We start from the raw sequence: 18461 nt of genomic DNA on the forward strand, positions 1-18461 counted from the left end.
TACCTGCACTGTTGTCATAATAAATTTGAATACGCATGCGCGTTCATTGATGTTGCACTTCTGGCGATCATCAGAAAATTCCGTTCCTCACATACGGACAGAAAAAAGGTCTGACAGTCCTGAAAAAATCATTCGGGTAAGAACTAATGAATTGAAATTGGTACTTTTGGTACTTTTTTACATTTCTCATCCAAAATTGTGAGTTGTTAATGTGTTTATCTGAAATTAAAAGTAATTACATGTCTGATGTCTCGTTTGAAGATACCGGCATCTATAAGGAGCGGTTCTGTTCTTTTAAATTTATCAAGTTTTTTTCAACTGACAGTTCTACGGTTTAATACTTTATATTATGGATTGTTCATTTTTATCATGGTTAGATGAAATATTTTTTTTCTGTGATGAAATCAAAGATTGTAAGCACATGTCATGTATGTACACGATGAACTTGATCTGGGCCTGCGCCAATCAGAAATTCCTTTGTTCCAAAATAGGAAAACGCTTTGATGCGTATCATGTCCGAGGCGGTCATTGACCCAGTCAGCTCGAGAATCGTCTTAATTGAATAGTATATTAGAATATATGTAACAGAGGACAGGACATTGACTGTTAAAAAAACTTTTACGTATCAACAAAGAAAATCCTCGTGAAGTTTTAAGTTGTTCAGTGATCATGGAAGTAAGAAAAGTTGAATTAATATTGAAAATATATATTATTATATTAATTTAGTTACTGAATTTATGTTGTTTAAAATCTGTTCATTTTTCTATTTTTGCTTATGCGGCAATTATTGTAAATGTGTTAAAACAAATAAATATTTGGTATTTTTATTTAAAATATTTTTTATTGGCTTAGGGTTTGTTGTTATGATAGATTTTTATCAATAGACACTGCCAATTTTTCATCTACATGTAATTAATATTGACCAGTAAACAATATAAATATTTTTTTCTTGGTTGCAGGTAACCCAGTAGTTAAAGAGGTCAAACATGTTTAGTTTTCATAAGCCAAAGATCTACAGGAGCAATAATGGTTGTTGCATATGCCGTGCAAAATCCTCTAGTTCTCGCTTTACTGACAGCAAGAGATATGAGTGCGACTTTGAAAATTGCTTTAGAATTAAAGAAAGACGGTCAGGAGAAATTTGTAATGCCTGTGTCCTATTAGTAAAGAGATGGAAAAAATTGCCAATGGGAACAAATCGACACTGGCATCATGTAAGTTTTGCTTATGAATTCAATAGTACAAAGTCAATCATAAATCAAATACTTATAACAAATTTATATATATTGTTTAGTTTTGCATGTCTTTATTTAGTGAATTTATGCTCCTCTATTTTAATTTTTATTCACTTTCAGAAAAAAAAAAAGTCAAATGTATCAAATGTGTGTGGGTTAATATTTTATTCTAAAAATAGGCTTCATGTTTGCAATTGTTTAAATTCTTTTCATTCCTAACAGACTTATCAATGTGTGTCATAACTGGGTCAACTTACCTGTAATTTCTTAACAAGTATCAAGTGGTTATATCCTTATAGTGTTTGTATTCTTTTATACTGGTTATTGGTTTTTAACTAAGATAACTTGTACATATTGAAATCATTCCACATGTTAACTTGACTTTATGTAAGGTGTGTGGATTAAAAAATATATGGATTTTGCTTATTTCATTGTAAGTCACAGGTTTTAAGTATTTTATAAAGTATATAGTTTGGTATTGTCCATTATGAACTTGGGTGTAATTAAAGCATGAAAATTCTTATTATTTGAAAAAAATACATGACTACATATGATGATTAATTATTTTGAACCATTTTTTATCCGTACATTTCTAGTCTATTGGCCAGTTTAAGATCAATTTGATCAGTATCATGATCAATAATTGTTTATTCAAAATGACACTTTGAGGATTAATAACACATTTTTGCCATGTATTGATAGAATAGTTTACATTTATTACCCCCTAAGGCCATTACATCCCCCTCTGGAATAAAAAGAATGAGTAGCTAGACAAGCTCATCCTGTTTTCATGTATAATTAATCTGGGTCATGTCATCTGAAGAAGTAGGATTATGTGATTGCAGTCTGTTTCACTTCCTTATAAATGGGCTGGTCATACATCTTGTATAAATAACTTTTATAATAATATGTTCAGAAAGCATATTGACATTTGAGCTTTTTCTTAAATGTTTAATTTTAGTACTATGAATACAAGAACAAATACATATATAGTTGTTTGACATTCTAGGTGTTAATATTGGTCCAGTTTTGATGTAGATTCCATTTAACTTTTTCCACCCTTCAATTCTTGTGCAAGTGTTAACATGATCCCACATAGGCATTAGCAAATGTATATTTCCAAGTTTTAGCTTTGTGAAGCTTTTTATGTGGAATCATTCTGAAATGTTAAGCTACCAAATTTTATAAAAGTTTAACTTGAGTAGAGTACCAGGTTTACCTTAGAAGTAACTGTACATAATTATATCAATTGTTAGGTTGTTATCTGTTGTAAAAGTAGTGTGGAAGAGCAGATGACTTTTGTTCTATTTCTTTGATCAAAAGGTTTCTTGAACTTTTTATATATGATGAGTTGAATTGTATTTTAGTGGCAATTATTTTTCTTATAGAATTGTTATAAAAAAAACTTTTTGTGTCTAACCGGTACACTGATTTTGAAAAGAAAAAATATTAAGCGTTATTTAGTTCTACTAAGTACTAAATGATTATTGCTAACCCCATATTTTTTTATGAGGTAGGTTTCTAATCAGTTTAATCTTTTCTGGCAATGTAGTGGCAAAAAATGGAAGAAAACAGCATATTTTTTTCCACCTCTGTAGAGTTTAACTGTAGATCAGACAAGTGCCATTAATATTACAGACTTCCTTTTTGCCTAGAGTTTATCATTTTGGTGATTTTGTTGTTTTCCTTTATTTATCTTACAACAGACCTGATTTTCTTCCCTTTTAAGTGGAATTCTGCTTTTTACCATTAAGATTTTTTATTGTATGAAATGTATTTCCTGTTGATTTTGCCTATATCCACTTAGTATGTGGACCTTAAGCAAAACCAGGTCTGTTATTATCATTGATGTAGAATGTATTAACATTACATGTATTAAACTATTAAAAACGTAATATTTTTTTTGTTTTCCCAGGTTGTTGATGCTAGAGCTGGTCCAGGAATCAAATCAACTACAAAATTAAAGAGTAAACAACAGTTGAGTCCCACAACAGGAAAATACAAATCACCCCTGAAGACAAGAAAGTCTCAGTCTGTTTACAATACTCCTGCTTCAAGTCCTTCCTCATTCTTTGATGAAAATTCAAGTGAGTAAAATTTTGACTTCTCAGGGTTTAATGAACCTCTTTATATATTGATATATACCTTCAAAGTACACAGTTAGTGCACTTCAGTGTGGGAAACAATTTTTTTCCCGGACTTGCCATACTGGCTACTGGAATATTGATCTAGCTAGCCAAATAGAAATTCAACTAGCCAAATTTTTTTTTGTTCTTTTGTTTGTACTATCATCTGTTTTCTCTTGGATTTGACTGTCTTCTGCCTTTCTTTTTCTTTCTTCAACTATCTTTTCATTTGTTTCTTAATTTATCAAAAACTTTTCTATTTTCAAATATTCCCTCCTGTTGAAGTTTTTCAAGTACTGAAGTACCAGTCCACATAAAATTCAGACACTACCAATGGTAAAGTGATTCATGGTCAAGAAAAACTCACCAAACAAACGATGCTTCTTAGTCTATGTATGCTGTACTTTCACATAACAACAACCTTTCCTGTATTCATATTTGCACTTTTGAGAAAATCATACATTTATCTCCCACTATAAGCAACCAAATAAAGCCAAATCAAGAACGACAACTCTTGCAAAGTGCAAATTTCATGTACAGTCTATATAATTTTTATCTGAAAAGTGCAACAACCAAATGAAAAACTAAGACTGGTTATGTGATCAGTTACTGTTTATGAACAAGAAATAAAACTGAATTTGGTGGGTTTTTGACTTGCATGAATCACCTTCTGCCTTATTTTTAGAAAGACTAATACTTTAAGTACTCTATTTCTGAACTCATATTTTAAAAATAAAATTATATTTCAACTGATTCATCATTATGAAACAAGAAAATATTGATCATTGCTTCTTGTTCATTTTTTATTTTGACAATAAACAAATAAATTTAAGGTAACATATCATAAATTACCAAGATAATTTCATTTGAATACTAATTCGAGATCGGGTCCGTTGCGTAGGTTTTGGCACATCCCGTTTACCAGAAATTAAAATGGCAGATCGTGAACAATGCTTTACATCAATAAAACTGTGCATATCATGGCAAAATTCATTTGACATATTAGATCTAAAGCTAAACTTCTTAAAATGTAGGGAACATGTTTTTAATGTATGTTGTTAAGGGATGTTTTGCTAAATAACCTGTTGGCTGGTTAACTTTCCTTGGAACTCCCCAATCAAATGTCTATTAGCAAATTGACGAGTGTAAGCTAATGAGAACTCACCAAATTACACATATACTCGTATTTGGCGAGCTGGCGAGTGGTGGTTTCCCACACTGTACTTGAACTACAAGGATGTCTCAGTCTGATTTGGTGTGGTTCATTCCATATGACCTGTGTTCCATACCTACCTTGAACAATTTATGAATTTGGTAGCTTGATTTTTACTTTAAGGTAAAGAGAAACATTGAAGATGTCTAAAATCATATATTCGTTTAGGTACATAAGAGTCAGACTGCATGGTTCAATGAGTATTTGTCTTACTGTTTTATGTCCTTGGAATACATTATCATTGAGTTAGGGTGTGCCTTGTTGTAAAAGATGATGTTGGCACTTGAAAATTTAAATGAAAATTTGTCCATCATTTTTACTATTTTTTTTTTTATAATATTGTAAATTCTGTGTGTGTCCTACTGACCTACTTTTATCTAGTCAATCAATAGTGGTAGCTAAAAAACTACTCTAGGCAGAGAATTGAATTGAGTCTAGTTAGCAAACTATTGGTGTTGGTAGAGAAAATTTATGACAAATTATGTGTATCTCTTAATGTATTTTACATGATTCAAGAAGCTTGACTGGTTTTTTTTTAGCTCAGTATGTCAGCAATAACACACTGTCTGCAGTCAAAGTATTTAAATATTGATAACCTAGAAAGATAGAAACTTAAGCTGTATGAACCCTATTCTAATCAACATTTGTGCAACAGAGTATCTGAGGTCATTGATCAAGATGCATTCCAATGATTTTTAACTAGTATGGGGTTCCTTAAGGGAAGGGGCTACATTGTGTTGCTAGGGTAGTTTGATGGGAGAAGCATCGTTATCACATATGTTTGTGTTGTAATTTTTGGTCTTGTGTTAGTCAGTGGTCCATAAAAATTATCATAATATGAATCAGTTAATCAGATTTATGCTAATTAGTGTGTGATTATATGCACACTTAGGTGATAATTATGGAGAGATATTTTGATAGGATTTAACTAAATCAGTCACTATGACCACAGAGTATGTTATGATAATAAATAACATCTGTCAGGGCAAGGATCATGAAGGACATCTGTTCTCTCTGGCTTAATCAGAAACCCACATCCTTGGTAGGAAAGCAGTAGGATGTGAGATATGTCCAATTACGTGAACAAGGCTTTTAGGTGATGGGGCCCCGAACTATTGATAATAATGGCAGTGTGTAAGAGGGCAAGTGTTCAATGTTGTATCCAGTTTTTGGTTCAACTAATGGTTAAAAATGGACAAATATTTTTTTAAACATTTGCACAAGGTTGTCATAATTAATACTTGTTAAACAAAGTAAAACACAGTTCTGGCATTCAAGTTCTGATCTATTTTTTGTAGAGGTCCTAGTTATATAACTGATTTGTGTATCCTTTACACTTAAAAGTGTGTTAAAGCCCTCACAGTGTACTTATTGATTAAAAACCCATTACTTTCAATGACTAATGATTGTGATGCTTCAATTCGATGATAGATCATTGATTACCTAAAATATTTGTCATAATCATATTAAATCTGGATTCCTGAAATAAAGTGTAATTGAATGGAATTGAATTCTACACATTTGTCACTATGAATGCCAGTCTCCTATAATTCCTACCTTGGAGATTTCCACTTTCAAATAATTGTTTACTCATTGTAAGGCCTCATCTTACTAATACAGGGTAATCTTGTCAACTCAATAATGGCATTAGGACATTGACAGCTAGCAGAAACTCAGTATTGACATTTTTGTCTTTGGTCGTTTAAAATCTGAAATAAGCTTTTATTACTAGAGTGGACCTTGCTGGCCTGTTCAATGATTGCTTGACAGTAGTTTTCTGAAACCAAGAAGTAATATAAAAATAAATTGTAACAGAATATAATTTTTAACAGTAAACAGTATATATTTTGGTATCTGTTTGGCTTCCTTCTTTCAAGCAACGAGTTGTTTTAGTACACATTATGTACAATACACTATATAACAAATTTGTGAAAAATTCTTCAAAAAATGTTTTAAAATTTTACTAAACAAAGTATTGACTTGGTGGATAAATTGATGAATATGTCTGTGAAACAGGATAACAATTAGATTTTTCTGCAACGCTAACTTCCTGGAATGGAAATATTGATTAAAGCTGCACATTGCCAACAATTTCATAGTTAATATTTTTCTTTATTCAAACATTTTGATGTTAACATGTGTTCTGATTATCTGATAGTAAAATTAAAGGATGGTTTGCTGAAGTGTGCATGGTGTGTAGAGGATTTTCTGAGTATGTGTGTCATGTTGGTTTAGATTAAGACATTGATTTTTTTCCTCCATATGATTGGCTTCAGATTTCTGTTCACTTAATAAATAAGATATAAAGATGGCTTTAATTGATAGTAATTGATGTGTACCTGTGATTATAAGGGCAAACTACAATGTATACACTATAGATGTAATTAATGATAGAAGACATAAAAAGTTGAAAACAGAAAACAGTCTTACAAAAATTCATGTGGATTCACAAAAAAATTCAGATACTATAATTGTCTATAGTTGTAAGGAAGAAATTTCAGTAACTCAGACAAGTTCATTATTTATAAAACTTTTCCTAGGAGGCAGGTTAGTGTTTTGAAAATTCTGGAAGGAAAGTTGGCCATTGAAGAATAAAGAAGATTAATGCTGTATCCTGGTTATCATTTTTTCTTGGTTTGAATAGATTGAGCAGTAATCAATTATTTAATTTTTCAGTCAATGAAGACAGTTGTGACAAAGACATGTTTAGTGAGAGTGAGGAGTCAGAGGTGGAAGAAGTCCCTGTACCTACTTTACAGAAACCAACCAAACAGAAGAGAAAGTCCTCAGATCCCAGAATAAGTCCCTTCCTAGATCTCACATACTGGAAAAAGTAAGTAAAGAAACCAAATAGAAAAGTCCATAGATCCCAGAATACATTTTTTCTATATCTTATGTACTAGAAAAGTAGGTAAAGCATGAGATATGGCCCTTAGATGACTCTAAAATTGTGTTGGTTTTGTATCTAATGATGAATTGCTAAAAATTACATTAAATGCACCAAGTTTTATGATATTGGATAAATGTCCATCTATTCTACTTAAACATTAGAAAAAATAACAATTTCTATTGAATTTGAGATATGGAATGCTGCAGACAAAAATCCTTCTTTATATTCAGAATTTATTTATTTTTTGTTGGGCATACAAGTTAAATAGCAATCCATTCTCCGCTCACCATACCAGAACTAATCTGTATACCATACAATCAATATATTATGTATCACTTCACAGCCTTGAATTAACTCTTGTCACTATCCTTGAGAAAATGAGATTTTCTCCCAGGGTCGATGGCCAATAGAACAGCAAAATTTTTATGAACTTTTCACAAGGTTATTCTTTTGATTCAGACCATTCCTTATATGGTAATATCGGTCATATGCTGATGCTTTATTATCTATCTTGATCGATAATGTACTATAATTAAGGGTCATTGGTATTGCTCAGCTGTGGGTAGATGAGCTTGTATAGTGATGGAATCCTGTAGAAAAAAGGCCATGGTGAAATCTATATATTTTTCTGCTGTGGATGAATAGCAGTGACTTCTAAAGGATCTAATGCTCCTTTCCTTTTTCTTCAAATTTATGGCTTTGCTATGCGAGTTAAAAAAAAAAACAAAAACAGTTAAAAGATGCAGAGTGGGTTAAACCTGGGCATTTTGGATGATGACAAGAACAAGTTCTGTAGGTGCACATGATATCTCAACCCATACAGACTTCAAATTTTTTTAATAGATTTTTCTTTGAAGCACTAACATGGACTTTATTTCTCATAATCACTACATGTCTGATTAATAACTTGGATACATGTTTGGCTGTATTAATGAACTGTCATTCATTTTGACATTGTATAAAGAAAATAATATTTAAATTACAATATTTGACCTTGTTTCAACTTGAAGTGTCTAATTGGCATTTTCTTTCTAAGGGGACTTTTCTACTTCATGTAGTTACCTTCTCTAATTAGCAAAAAATACCCAAAATGTATTTTAATTCCATTTAAATGTGATTAGCATGATGAACTATATCAAATTTAGTCGTTACATGATTCAAAGTGTGTCAGATCACGTAAGAATGGTATTAGTTCACTTTCCCATGACTGGCTTGGTTCAATTTTATGTCAAGTTAAGGTCATAAAGTTTTTACAATCAGGCTAGAATCACACAGTCAGTAGTAAGTTAAGTGGTTTGAATTTCAATGTCCTTCACAATGAAAATATTTTATTCTTCTCCCAGGTGAGAAAGCCACACCCACCATCTGATTTAAATCACATAGGCTTTTTTTATCCTCAAGCAAACTTAACTTCAAAGGTGTGATTGTTAAAAAAGAAGAACATAAGAAATTTATATGAATTGTAAAACATCTCTTTTTAAAAAGCTTATTCAGTATATCATTGTGTCAGTGTAATCTGAGAAACCTGCTTTGGGAAGTTTTTTGAAGTATTACAACAGAGAAATTCTTGTACAAGTTGTGACACATTTTTCTTATGAAAGTAACACCTACGCTGTCTGAAGCTTGAATGGATGAGACTGGTAGGCTCAACCTTTACCTTGAAACCTACAGTGGAGGAGTTGAACATGTTTATACAATTAGTGTTCTATATTTATTTTATCATGGTGTTGTTGTCTTTCATCATTATATTTGGTAGAAAGATAAGAGCATAAAAAAATTTCATTGATTATTTAAAGTGAATACCTAGGTATTGAAATGTTAAGAAACCATATACCAAAACCCCCTGAATGATGCCTTGTCTATCACATTACTGTAGTCTACATCATAATAGGTACTTTGAAATGCCTCCAGGCTAGAAATATTTTATGAACAAGTCATTTGATGATGTAACTTGTGTATTGATTAATAATTTTTGTTCATTTCAGAACTGAAGTATGCTGTGGCATCATATTCAAAGGTTTGAATGGAGAGGTGTTAGTTGATCCACAGTTATTACATCCTTGTTATAGCTGTACAAAGGGAAGTAAATCTCAGCCCGGAAAGCTACGTAGAAGTCAATCAACAGAAGATGCAGAGAGTACAACTAGTAGTAATAGTTACTCTGAAGATATGGACATTGTATCTGAAAACAGTCCACCCGATCTGACAATTGCTAATTATCCATGTGCAGACGGTTCTGCACTAAGCTCATATAATCAGCCACCACCGCTTGCTTTGGAGTGTTGATGGATGTGAAATGTAGTGAATGAATCTTGCCAGTATACATGAGTGCTGTATATAAAAAATGTTCTAGTCAAAGTCATAGTTCTCCACTGTAAGGATGTAAACTGAGGTCCTAGGAGTTCACATTTATAAGTTACCTCCCTTTTGAGTAAGGATATTAAGTGAATAATGGCTATGCCCAAGGCAGCTGCTCATATTCAAAGCAAGGATCTTCCATAGTTTCTTTTGGTATATTTAATATGGGTAAGAATTGATTGTTGAAAATGGTGCATGAAATATAATATTGTTGTCTCAAACATTCAGGGAAAACTGTGATATGTGTTTGCTCACATGACAACATGTATGATTTACTGAAGACAAAATATACAAAATGGCCAGTAATCATATCGTGCACATCATTTAATGATATAACTTTGGCATTTGTGTTCTTAAATATCAAGCTCTACTTTTGTCTTTTGCCTACATGTTCAAATTTGTCTTTTAGGACACTCTTTGAAACAGAATCAAATGTGCTAACTTAAGGGAGTACTAATTCAATATTTGATTAAAACTTCTATAAGTAAATGGTCAGTTTAGTTGACTACCTCAGTTAGTGCAATAGATTGTGTGATGGGATTACTCATATTACTCTGGAATACATGTGAATTTGTGTGTTTGAAGTGTTTGCTCAGAAGTGAAATATTTCCAATGGTTCTAATTTTGCAGCATTTTACTTTCCTTCAGAAGGGAGGTGTTTTTGTAAGTTTTTTTTTTTCAATAAAATTAATGTACCTAGTACAAAAAAAATGCTATAAAATATTTGATGAGGTATAAAATAGCTTGAAAATGAATGTGGCTTTTTGTAACCACATTAAATAATGCAAAAGTGTGTTCTGTGATGTGTTTATGTCATTTTAGCCATCATTCAAGTTTTTGAAATGTCATGAAAGTTTTACTAAGGTAATAAAAAGTATTATTAATTCATCACACCATGTGCCCTTATTTGCACAAAACTTCTTATTTACAAATACTCAGGTTATTAGCAAACGTTCATCAAATATTGACAAGACATTTTGCATTTTGTAGTGCTGGTACTTCTGTGTGTAACTAATTGGTATGAAAGTGATGTTGTTAGTTGGAAATTTCAACTGTTTTAAGTTTGCTATGTGAATCCCCAGTTCATTTATCATACAGCAAACTCATTTGTGAAGCTCAGCTCAGGTTGACAATTGTGAAGGGTATCAGATTTTGAAAGAAAGGAAATGGTGTGTCTTGGTTCCCATACGTTGATTCATAAATTTTAATAACTGAATATGTAAAAAAAATATGTTAAAATATATGAAAGGTTATAAAAGATGTTTTGAAGGACAAGCTTGAATGATATGTACAATGTGTCCTACTTATAAGAAGCATGTACTACTGTGACCTTTTATTTACTTGTATTATATAAGATATCTTTGTTTATTAGGATATGTATAATCCAACTTACATCTGTCATTGAAGAAAACTGATGAGTGAAAATAGTTAAGTGCTTATTTTTTACAAGAGAATATTAAGCTATAATGCACTAAAAGTTATAGTACATCTCTTCAGAGTATCATTTTTTGAAGAAAGCCTCAAACAAGGTCTGGTTTATATCAGCTTTCATCTCGTAAATGAAAAATTGAATGTAAAAAGAAGCAAGTGTTCTTCTGGATTCTTGTTCCAGTTTTATGAAATGATATAAAGCTGAAGTATTTAAAGGGTGAAATTGAAGGATTGTTTGAAAGGGTTCCTGATCTGATCATTATATGATTCATTTATAGTCTTCCATCATCTTCCAGTGGTGCAGACTGCAATATGGAACCAATAGTTCTGTTTGTAGAGTTATCCTGTCTGTTAATTTGACCTATACATTGTCACAAACTGAAAACAATGTTGTTCAGATTATGTTAATTGTAAACATTTGGGGTACAGTTACAAAAAGGCAGAACATTGATGTAGACTGAAGAACTTCTTTGTTGTAGAAATGGTCTGGTAGTTTTTATAGGTGTATCAACATGTGAATGTAGATAAATGTTGTTTATACTTGCATCTATAATAATACACCTTAACATGGTTTGGCATTGATTTACATTTTGCCTCAATTTGAACATGATAGGTGTTTGGGGTAAAGTCACTTCCTTTTCCTTATATGTAAATGTGTAAATACAGTGCAGTCAAATATCCAGTAATAATATGAAAGACTTGAGTATAATCATTGATATAACCCCATTTTATTTGAGATAATTAAAGGAGGCAAGCAGGGAGAAATCAAGATCCTACAGTTCTAGATTGGTCTAGAAATACTCATAAGAATATGTTTAGTGTCAATCACATGCCAAATCTTCTCTTTTATCATGTAAACATCATTTTAACTTGTAAATAGTCATTTATTTATTAAACTCTGTTAGATCTGTTATTTAATTTAAAGTATGTTATTGTTGGTAAAGATTTTAAAACTTTATTTAATTTTTTAGAACTGTACATTGAAGTTATGTAAATGTCATCATATTATTTTCTGGTAGTATTATTTATGTGTCTTGTTGACACTACCATATGTCACCTCTTTCTGTTTTGTGTTCCAGTTTGTGAATTGTAAATAACTGTAATAACTCTCCACACAACCTATCTCTATTTCAAAAGTAATTTTGTGTTTGAAAGGTGATCTTAAAGAGCATTGTAAATATAGAACAACTAAAACTTGTGTTTCCTACTAAGTTGTAATAGTTGTTATGTTCAGTTTTTTCTGATCAAATGTTATATTCAGGGATTAATGCATCCCTAAACCTAAAGCATCTGGTTTTATCCACATACAAATAAAAAAAACTCTTTAATTTCAGTATATCTTGGGGCAAGTTGAGTTCATCTGAAACCACAAATATTTGTTATGAAGTTGCAGGTTGATCAAAACCATTTAGTTACTTTAAACTGTACTTAATATTGGACAGAAATTAGTGGTTGGTTGATTGTAAGTGTACCTCAGTTCTTAGGCCATATAGTATAATTTCTCTGGTTCTTTCGTCATTGACATTTCAAGTTCATCTCTTCATGCATTAAGAAATTAGGAAAACATGCTGCATTTTTGTGGAAATATTACATTTATTTTGACTTCCTCTGTTGTAGTTTTGAACCATGTTAAAAGATATGCCTTTTGAACTCATACTTTGAGTGAAGGTTGACTCAAAACTCCTGTAAGGATGACTTTAAGTGCAAGTTCAAATTTTCTTCATGGGAAGTTATCAGAAAATTTTAGAATAAGATTTACATATGTATATGGCCTAAGTTTTCACACTGTTAAGATACTATCCTGATCAAATTGAAATGGAGACCGGTGTATTGTTGTCTGTTTCTTAATATATATATTTATAGTTAATTTATTTATTACTTAAATTATTAATGTTACCAAATATATTATGCTGTAAAAAATTTAGATCTCAGTGTGTTCATGTTGGCTGTAGATAGATATATTGTTAGTATTTTTACCTCCATGTTTGAAATGTAAATACAGAATCTACACAATGTAGCAGACTTAAATTCATAAATGAGGTCTCATAGAACCAATACCAATATTTTGACAAAAACCAATTTTTGGAAAAAAATATTTTTTAACACTTGACAGTCACAGATTTTTACCTTTGTTTGGCAATACATGTAATAGTTCATTAACTGTGTGGATTTTAATTTAGCATTGTAGTGATAATTTACTGCTCCAGTGATTTTCTTTTTAAAGAGACATGTGGCATTTACCAGATATACAACAATTTGAACTGAACACTGACCTGGTCAGTCATTGTTCAAATATTTGATAAACAAATGATTTAAATGGGGTTCGACCTGGGCTGGCCTATGTCCTACATGACCACGCAAATATTCAATCAAGTTTGGTCTTCTCAGGATTTATTAGATGGCCCCAGATTGGGGTCAAAGTAGCCACATGTCTAGAGATGAATTTGATATTTATGGAAATATTTTGGTCAGAAAATTTATATCTTTTGATAAAGAATGTTTTGACAGATGTTTCTAAACTAGATGATATGTGTGGTACATGATGAAGGAATGTAACAAAACTGAAAGTAAACCTTCCCTTGCAGAAAATATAAATAAAATGGGTTAGTATGAGCAAAAGTATGATATCAGTTGTTGTGTTTGCAAAACTAACTAGGATTAATATATAGTATTTTTTCTGGCTTCACTATTTTTCTTTGAAGTACTGGTATTACTTGCCATATTTTTCTTTTTTAACAATAGCTATTGTTTAGAGTATAGTCTGCTCCATTGTGTGTATTGTTGGTGTGTGGTCCCTAATGTTTCTGTAAATATTCTGTTGTTATAAATATACCTCAACTGGATGATGTACCCTGTGATTTCTCTATCAGATCAAATTAGTCAGACAGTGGATGAGTTTCCCAGTGATTATTACAAGGGTTGAAATACAGGTCTAATTGTAAGGACAAAGTATTTTATTTAACTCATTTCTAAATTCTAATAATATATCTTTCATTTGGTGTTTTGAAAAGATTAATGTCAACACTTTTTTTCTAATGGTCTCCATTTGACTTTAACATAGAATACCCTATTTCAACCCTTGATTCAATACAGATACCCGGTTGTTAAGGATAATTTTATTGGCTATAGAGGTAAATGTTAATCCTTAACAGTGTGTGCTTGGGAGGTTAAGTGGATGGGTGGAACTTACCTTGAAATAGACCGTCAGGAGGTTTATCATCTTGCCGTAAAAGGAATAATAGATAGGATTTCCTTATTTTATGATTCTTGTTCTAGATAAAACTTAAAACCTCAAAATTGATTTCAGAGTATAAGTACTTCAACAGTGGTATAAAAAGTATTAAAAACAATACTTGTTTTCTTTTTTTCCAAGTAAACTGTACAAGATTAGATTATTTCAAATTTAAAAATGCCAAGACTACCAGTTAGCATTTGTTGAGTACATTTAGTTTTAATTACCAATATTCATTTGTTATGTTGTTCATATAATTTGATATTCATATAGAACTGTACAGAGTTTTTTTTATTTAGAATAGCATTTCATAGGTGAGAAGTAATCTCCAGATATGTTCATGCCTTTATTAAATAAGCTTCCTGAAATAGAAAGTATAAATATATCTGTTATGAGAATGTGATAAACTGAAACCTAGTTGGCATGCGTTTCAGCAATGATGTGTGTGTCTCATACATGCTAGTGCTTCATATTTTCAATTCGACAGTTACCCTTCTCCAAAGTAAAGCTCAGCCAAGAAATTCTTTCACAAGTCATGTCAAAATACTTCATGTCCCTGAAGTTCATCATTTACATCTTAATCTAGTGTTGTTTTTGTTATTTATACTCAGTCTTTGTGTAAGACAAGACCATGACACTACTTTTTCTTTATCTACAAAACCCCTCATGAAGATTTGTGTGTCCCTTATGAATCTCCATTTTTATTCCATCCATAGAATATGGCCAGTATGGTTTTCTGCGAGACAGTATAATATTGATCAGTTTGGATTCTAAGACATCTGTGGTGTTGTGTAGTATGAAAGGTAACAGTAGGAAGAATTTTAATGCAAAATTTAGTGAAATAGTTTGTATTTTTAAACATTACACTGTAACATCTTAAAAATTATAATTGTTGTAAATTGTAATGCATTAAAGCAACGCCTGCCATTTTGTCATTAAAATTTCATCTCATAAACAAATCAGTTTCACATATTTCCTAATTCACATTTTCTTTGTGATTTTTTTGTAGTGAAGTATGTGTTCAAAATGTACTTTAAAACAAAAATAAACTGCCAAAAGTTTGACCCACTTCTTTACAAGTCATTAAAAGCATGATTGTCTGTTAGCATCTGGTAAAATCATTGGTAGTCAGTGTCCTCAACGGACATTCACCTTATTGATTAAAATAATTCATAATGGGTTCATGACCTGGGTTCCTTTATTCTCTGGAATAGACATGTAAATTTGGTTTGTTACCATTTGTGGGCTTAAGTTGAACTCTGTCATTTCGTAGAGTATTTTGATAGAAAGTTAAACCCATTTTCAAACTTTAAAAAAAAATCAGTTATATTTCATAAGTCTTTACCAAAATAAAAACTTAAAATCAACTGTGCTGCAAAATGTGATACTTTTTTTTTTATTGATTGGAACCATTTCCAACATTAATCTGAATTTGTATACTCATTTAATAGCTGTTTTCAGTATGGTTTCTCTAAATGTAATAACTGTTGTAGTGAACGTATTATTATGACAAAGGAAGAATCATTTTATCTTTAGTAAAAGAGGTGAATGTCTTCAACAATTCTGATATGCAAATTTTCAGAAACCAAAATGAATGCGTTTTAATGTCATGAGATGATGTTTTATATTGTATTTTCATTTTAAAACCATTCATTGTATACTTAAACAAAGAGAAAGTAGAATTTACAACATTCCTGTAGATTTTTAGAAACTTCAACTTTCATTTTACAGAATCATCCAGTTTTCTACGTTTCAATAAATACAATGAAAATAGTATAACAGCTGTGTGACTTAATATTTGCCAGAATATATGTCCTCGCCAAAATATTGAATGTGTGAGAGATGTATAACTAACAGAAATATATTTGTATGCAAGTCGGTGTTTTTCACCAACCCCACGACCCGTCCAAATCGAATGTAACGCCATCAAAAGTAGTGAAAAAATAGGACTTTAGATGACAATCTTTCCGTTTGTATGAAGCCTTTTGAAGTTGACCAAAAGTCTTGGATCACAGCTTGTTTAAGTTCTTTAGTAAATCTTGGAAAGTCCTTCCGGAAGGAGTTCTGATTACACCGATAATCTCATGAATGACCGACTGCATGTGTTAGTGAGTTAACTATGGACCTTTCATATTTAACATTGTCTCGTTTCTACGTTCTTTGTTACAAGTTTCCTGTATTATAAATAGACTACATTTCACTTAATATAGCGTGAAATGGTGGTCGTTTGCCTTCAGGCAGCCATGGAGGTATTTAATATTTGGTCATCGTGAGTGTTTATGACAGACTGGTGTATTGTTACGTAACAAATCAAATAAATATCCCATCTTGTACTCCAGAGCGAGCGTCTTGACATACATAACAGTCCATGGAAGGTGTACGTGAACAAATTCCCAATTCAAAATATTTAACAAAACTTGCATTCAATGCATTTACAATAAGGTATACTTGCTAATTATTAAGCGTCAAAACAGCAGTTTTCATGTATATTCATCACAATAACATGATCAAACAAGTAAAACATAGTCACTATATCTACCCACAGAAGTTAACCAAATAAATGAGATTCTTTAATCTTTTTTTATCTTTTTTCGGGTTGATTATTTCAGCTACGATGCCCGCTTGAAGCTGGACAAGAGAAATTCAAATTTCTATTTTATTTCATAACAGCTATTTTAGGATGTACAACCTGACATTTTCAATGAGATAATGAGTAACAAACATGCTTATGTTTTACGTCATGATTTCGTATGTTTCTTCCTTCGTCCCAGTTCGGTACATTTGTATTGATCACCATCAACGATGCAGACGGCTGATTGGAATTTTTCCATGTTCACGCAGATTCAATTTCCCATTTGACAGTGCAAAAAGTGTGTTTTCAATCGAAATATCGACACAAGCAGACGGAATTTAAACTATTAGACCAGAGGTTCATAAGTTGTTTACTCTTAATAGTAGGCGGATGAATAAGTCAACATATGACGAAGGTGCTTAAGCTGATATTTATTTGTTACGTAGATTACAACCGTATATTTATGAATGAAATACGTGGGAAAGTGATTGCCATATTAAGAAAAACCGAATCATATACTAGGTTTTATCACATTATTTGTCTGTATGTCTGTATGTCGACATTAGTTTGACCTAGTGTGGTACAAATATCTTTTCATGGTATTCATCAACTGTTCTGTCTAATACTGAATGAAATAAAGAAGGCTGAAATAGTCCATGGCCTGGGAGGGTCCACCGTGCACCCCCACTCATCAACTTCATGGTTATTTTTAGTACCTTTATACCTCCCATTACCGAATCAATTTGTCGCCAAAGAATATTCTCGGATTCTTTTTCAATGTAAGCCTATATCTGTAACCCTCTGGGTCAAAAAGCCAAGATTTTTTGTGACTCAATTGTTTGAGAGTCTTAGCCTTCCTAGGATAGCATGTGTGAATAAACTAAACAAATACAGGTATCATCGTATAGCCCAATGCCTCAGCTTTACAACTTACAACAGTACCAAGGAAGTTGCGGTAATATTTAGGGTTGGCGGTAAAATGAAAAAAAATGTACCCTACCCCGCCGATTTGACATATTTTTCAATGTCAAAACCTCTCGAGTATTTATGCTTCAATAAAAAATGGCTTATTTGGTATTTATAAGCAATTTACGCCGTTACTCTGTTATGATACAGTCCATGTTTTGAATCAAGAAACCCCAAAAGTCATTCAGATAGAAAACCAAACAATTAAGAGGTGCATTACGGCATAGAAAGTGCTATAGTCATTCATATTTACATACAAAAACATCTATTACAACTACTTTTAAGTACAAGACTGAACAGTTCAAAATGGTCTAATATATCTGAATACTATCAATAAGGCACTTGTTTAAAATGTATTGCCCAACCATGCGAACTTGTTTTTTTAACCATCTTAATTTGTGAATATTCTTCAATAATGATTGGTAAAAATGACCAAGC

General features: G+C 31.5%; 1 protein-coding gene across 2 annotated transcripts; it reads left to right on the forward strand.

The window, feature by feature from the left end:
* Positions 1-39: 39 nt before the first annotated feature.
* LOC148615034 (SIN3-HDAC complex-associated factor-like) lies at positions 40-12458 on the forward strand. 2 transcript variants are annotated; one of them, XM_088589634.1, is made up of 5 exons: positions 40-136; positions 960-1214; positions 3151-3322; positions 7251-7407; positions 9450-12458. In XM_088589634.1, exons 2-5 carry the CDS (start codon positions 987-989, stop codon positions 9748-9750), a joined length of 858 nt encoding a protein of 285 aa, XP_088445760.1. In that variant the 5' UTR covers positions 40-136; positions 960-986; the 3' UTR covers positions 9751-12458. The 2 variants fall into 2 exon arrangements, with proteins under 2 accessions (XP_088445760.1, XP_088445761.1); XM_088589635.1 differs by lacking the exon at positions 40-136 and adding an exon at positions 544-675.
* Positions 12459-18461: the final 6003 nt, after the last annotated feature.

Source organism: Perna viridis, chromosome 6, assembly GCF_037379345.1.
Source record: "Perna viridis isolate PV_CMFRI_1.1 ecotype Kerala chromosome 6, ASM3737934v1, whole genome shotgun sequence".
Lineage (NCBI taxonomy): Eukaryota > Metazoa > Mollusca > Bivalvia > Mytilida > Mytilidae > Perna > Perna viridis.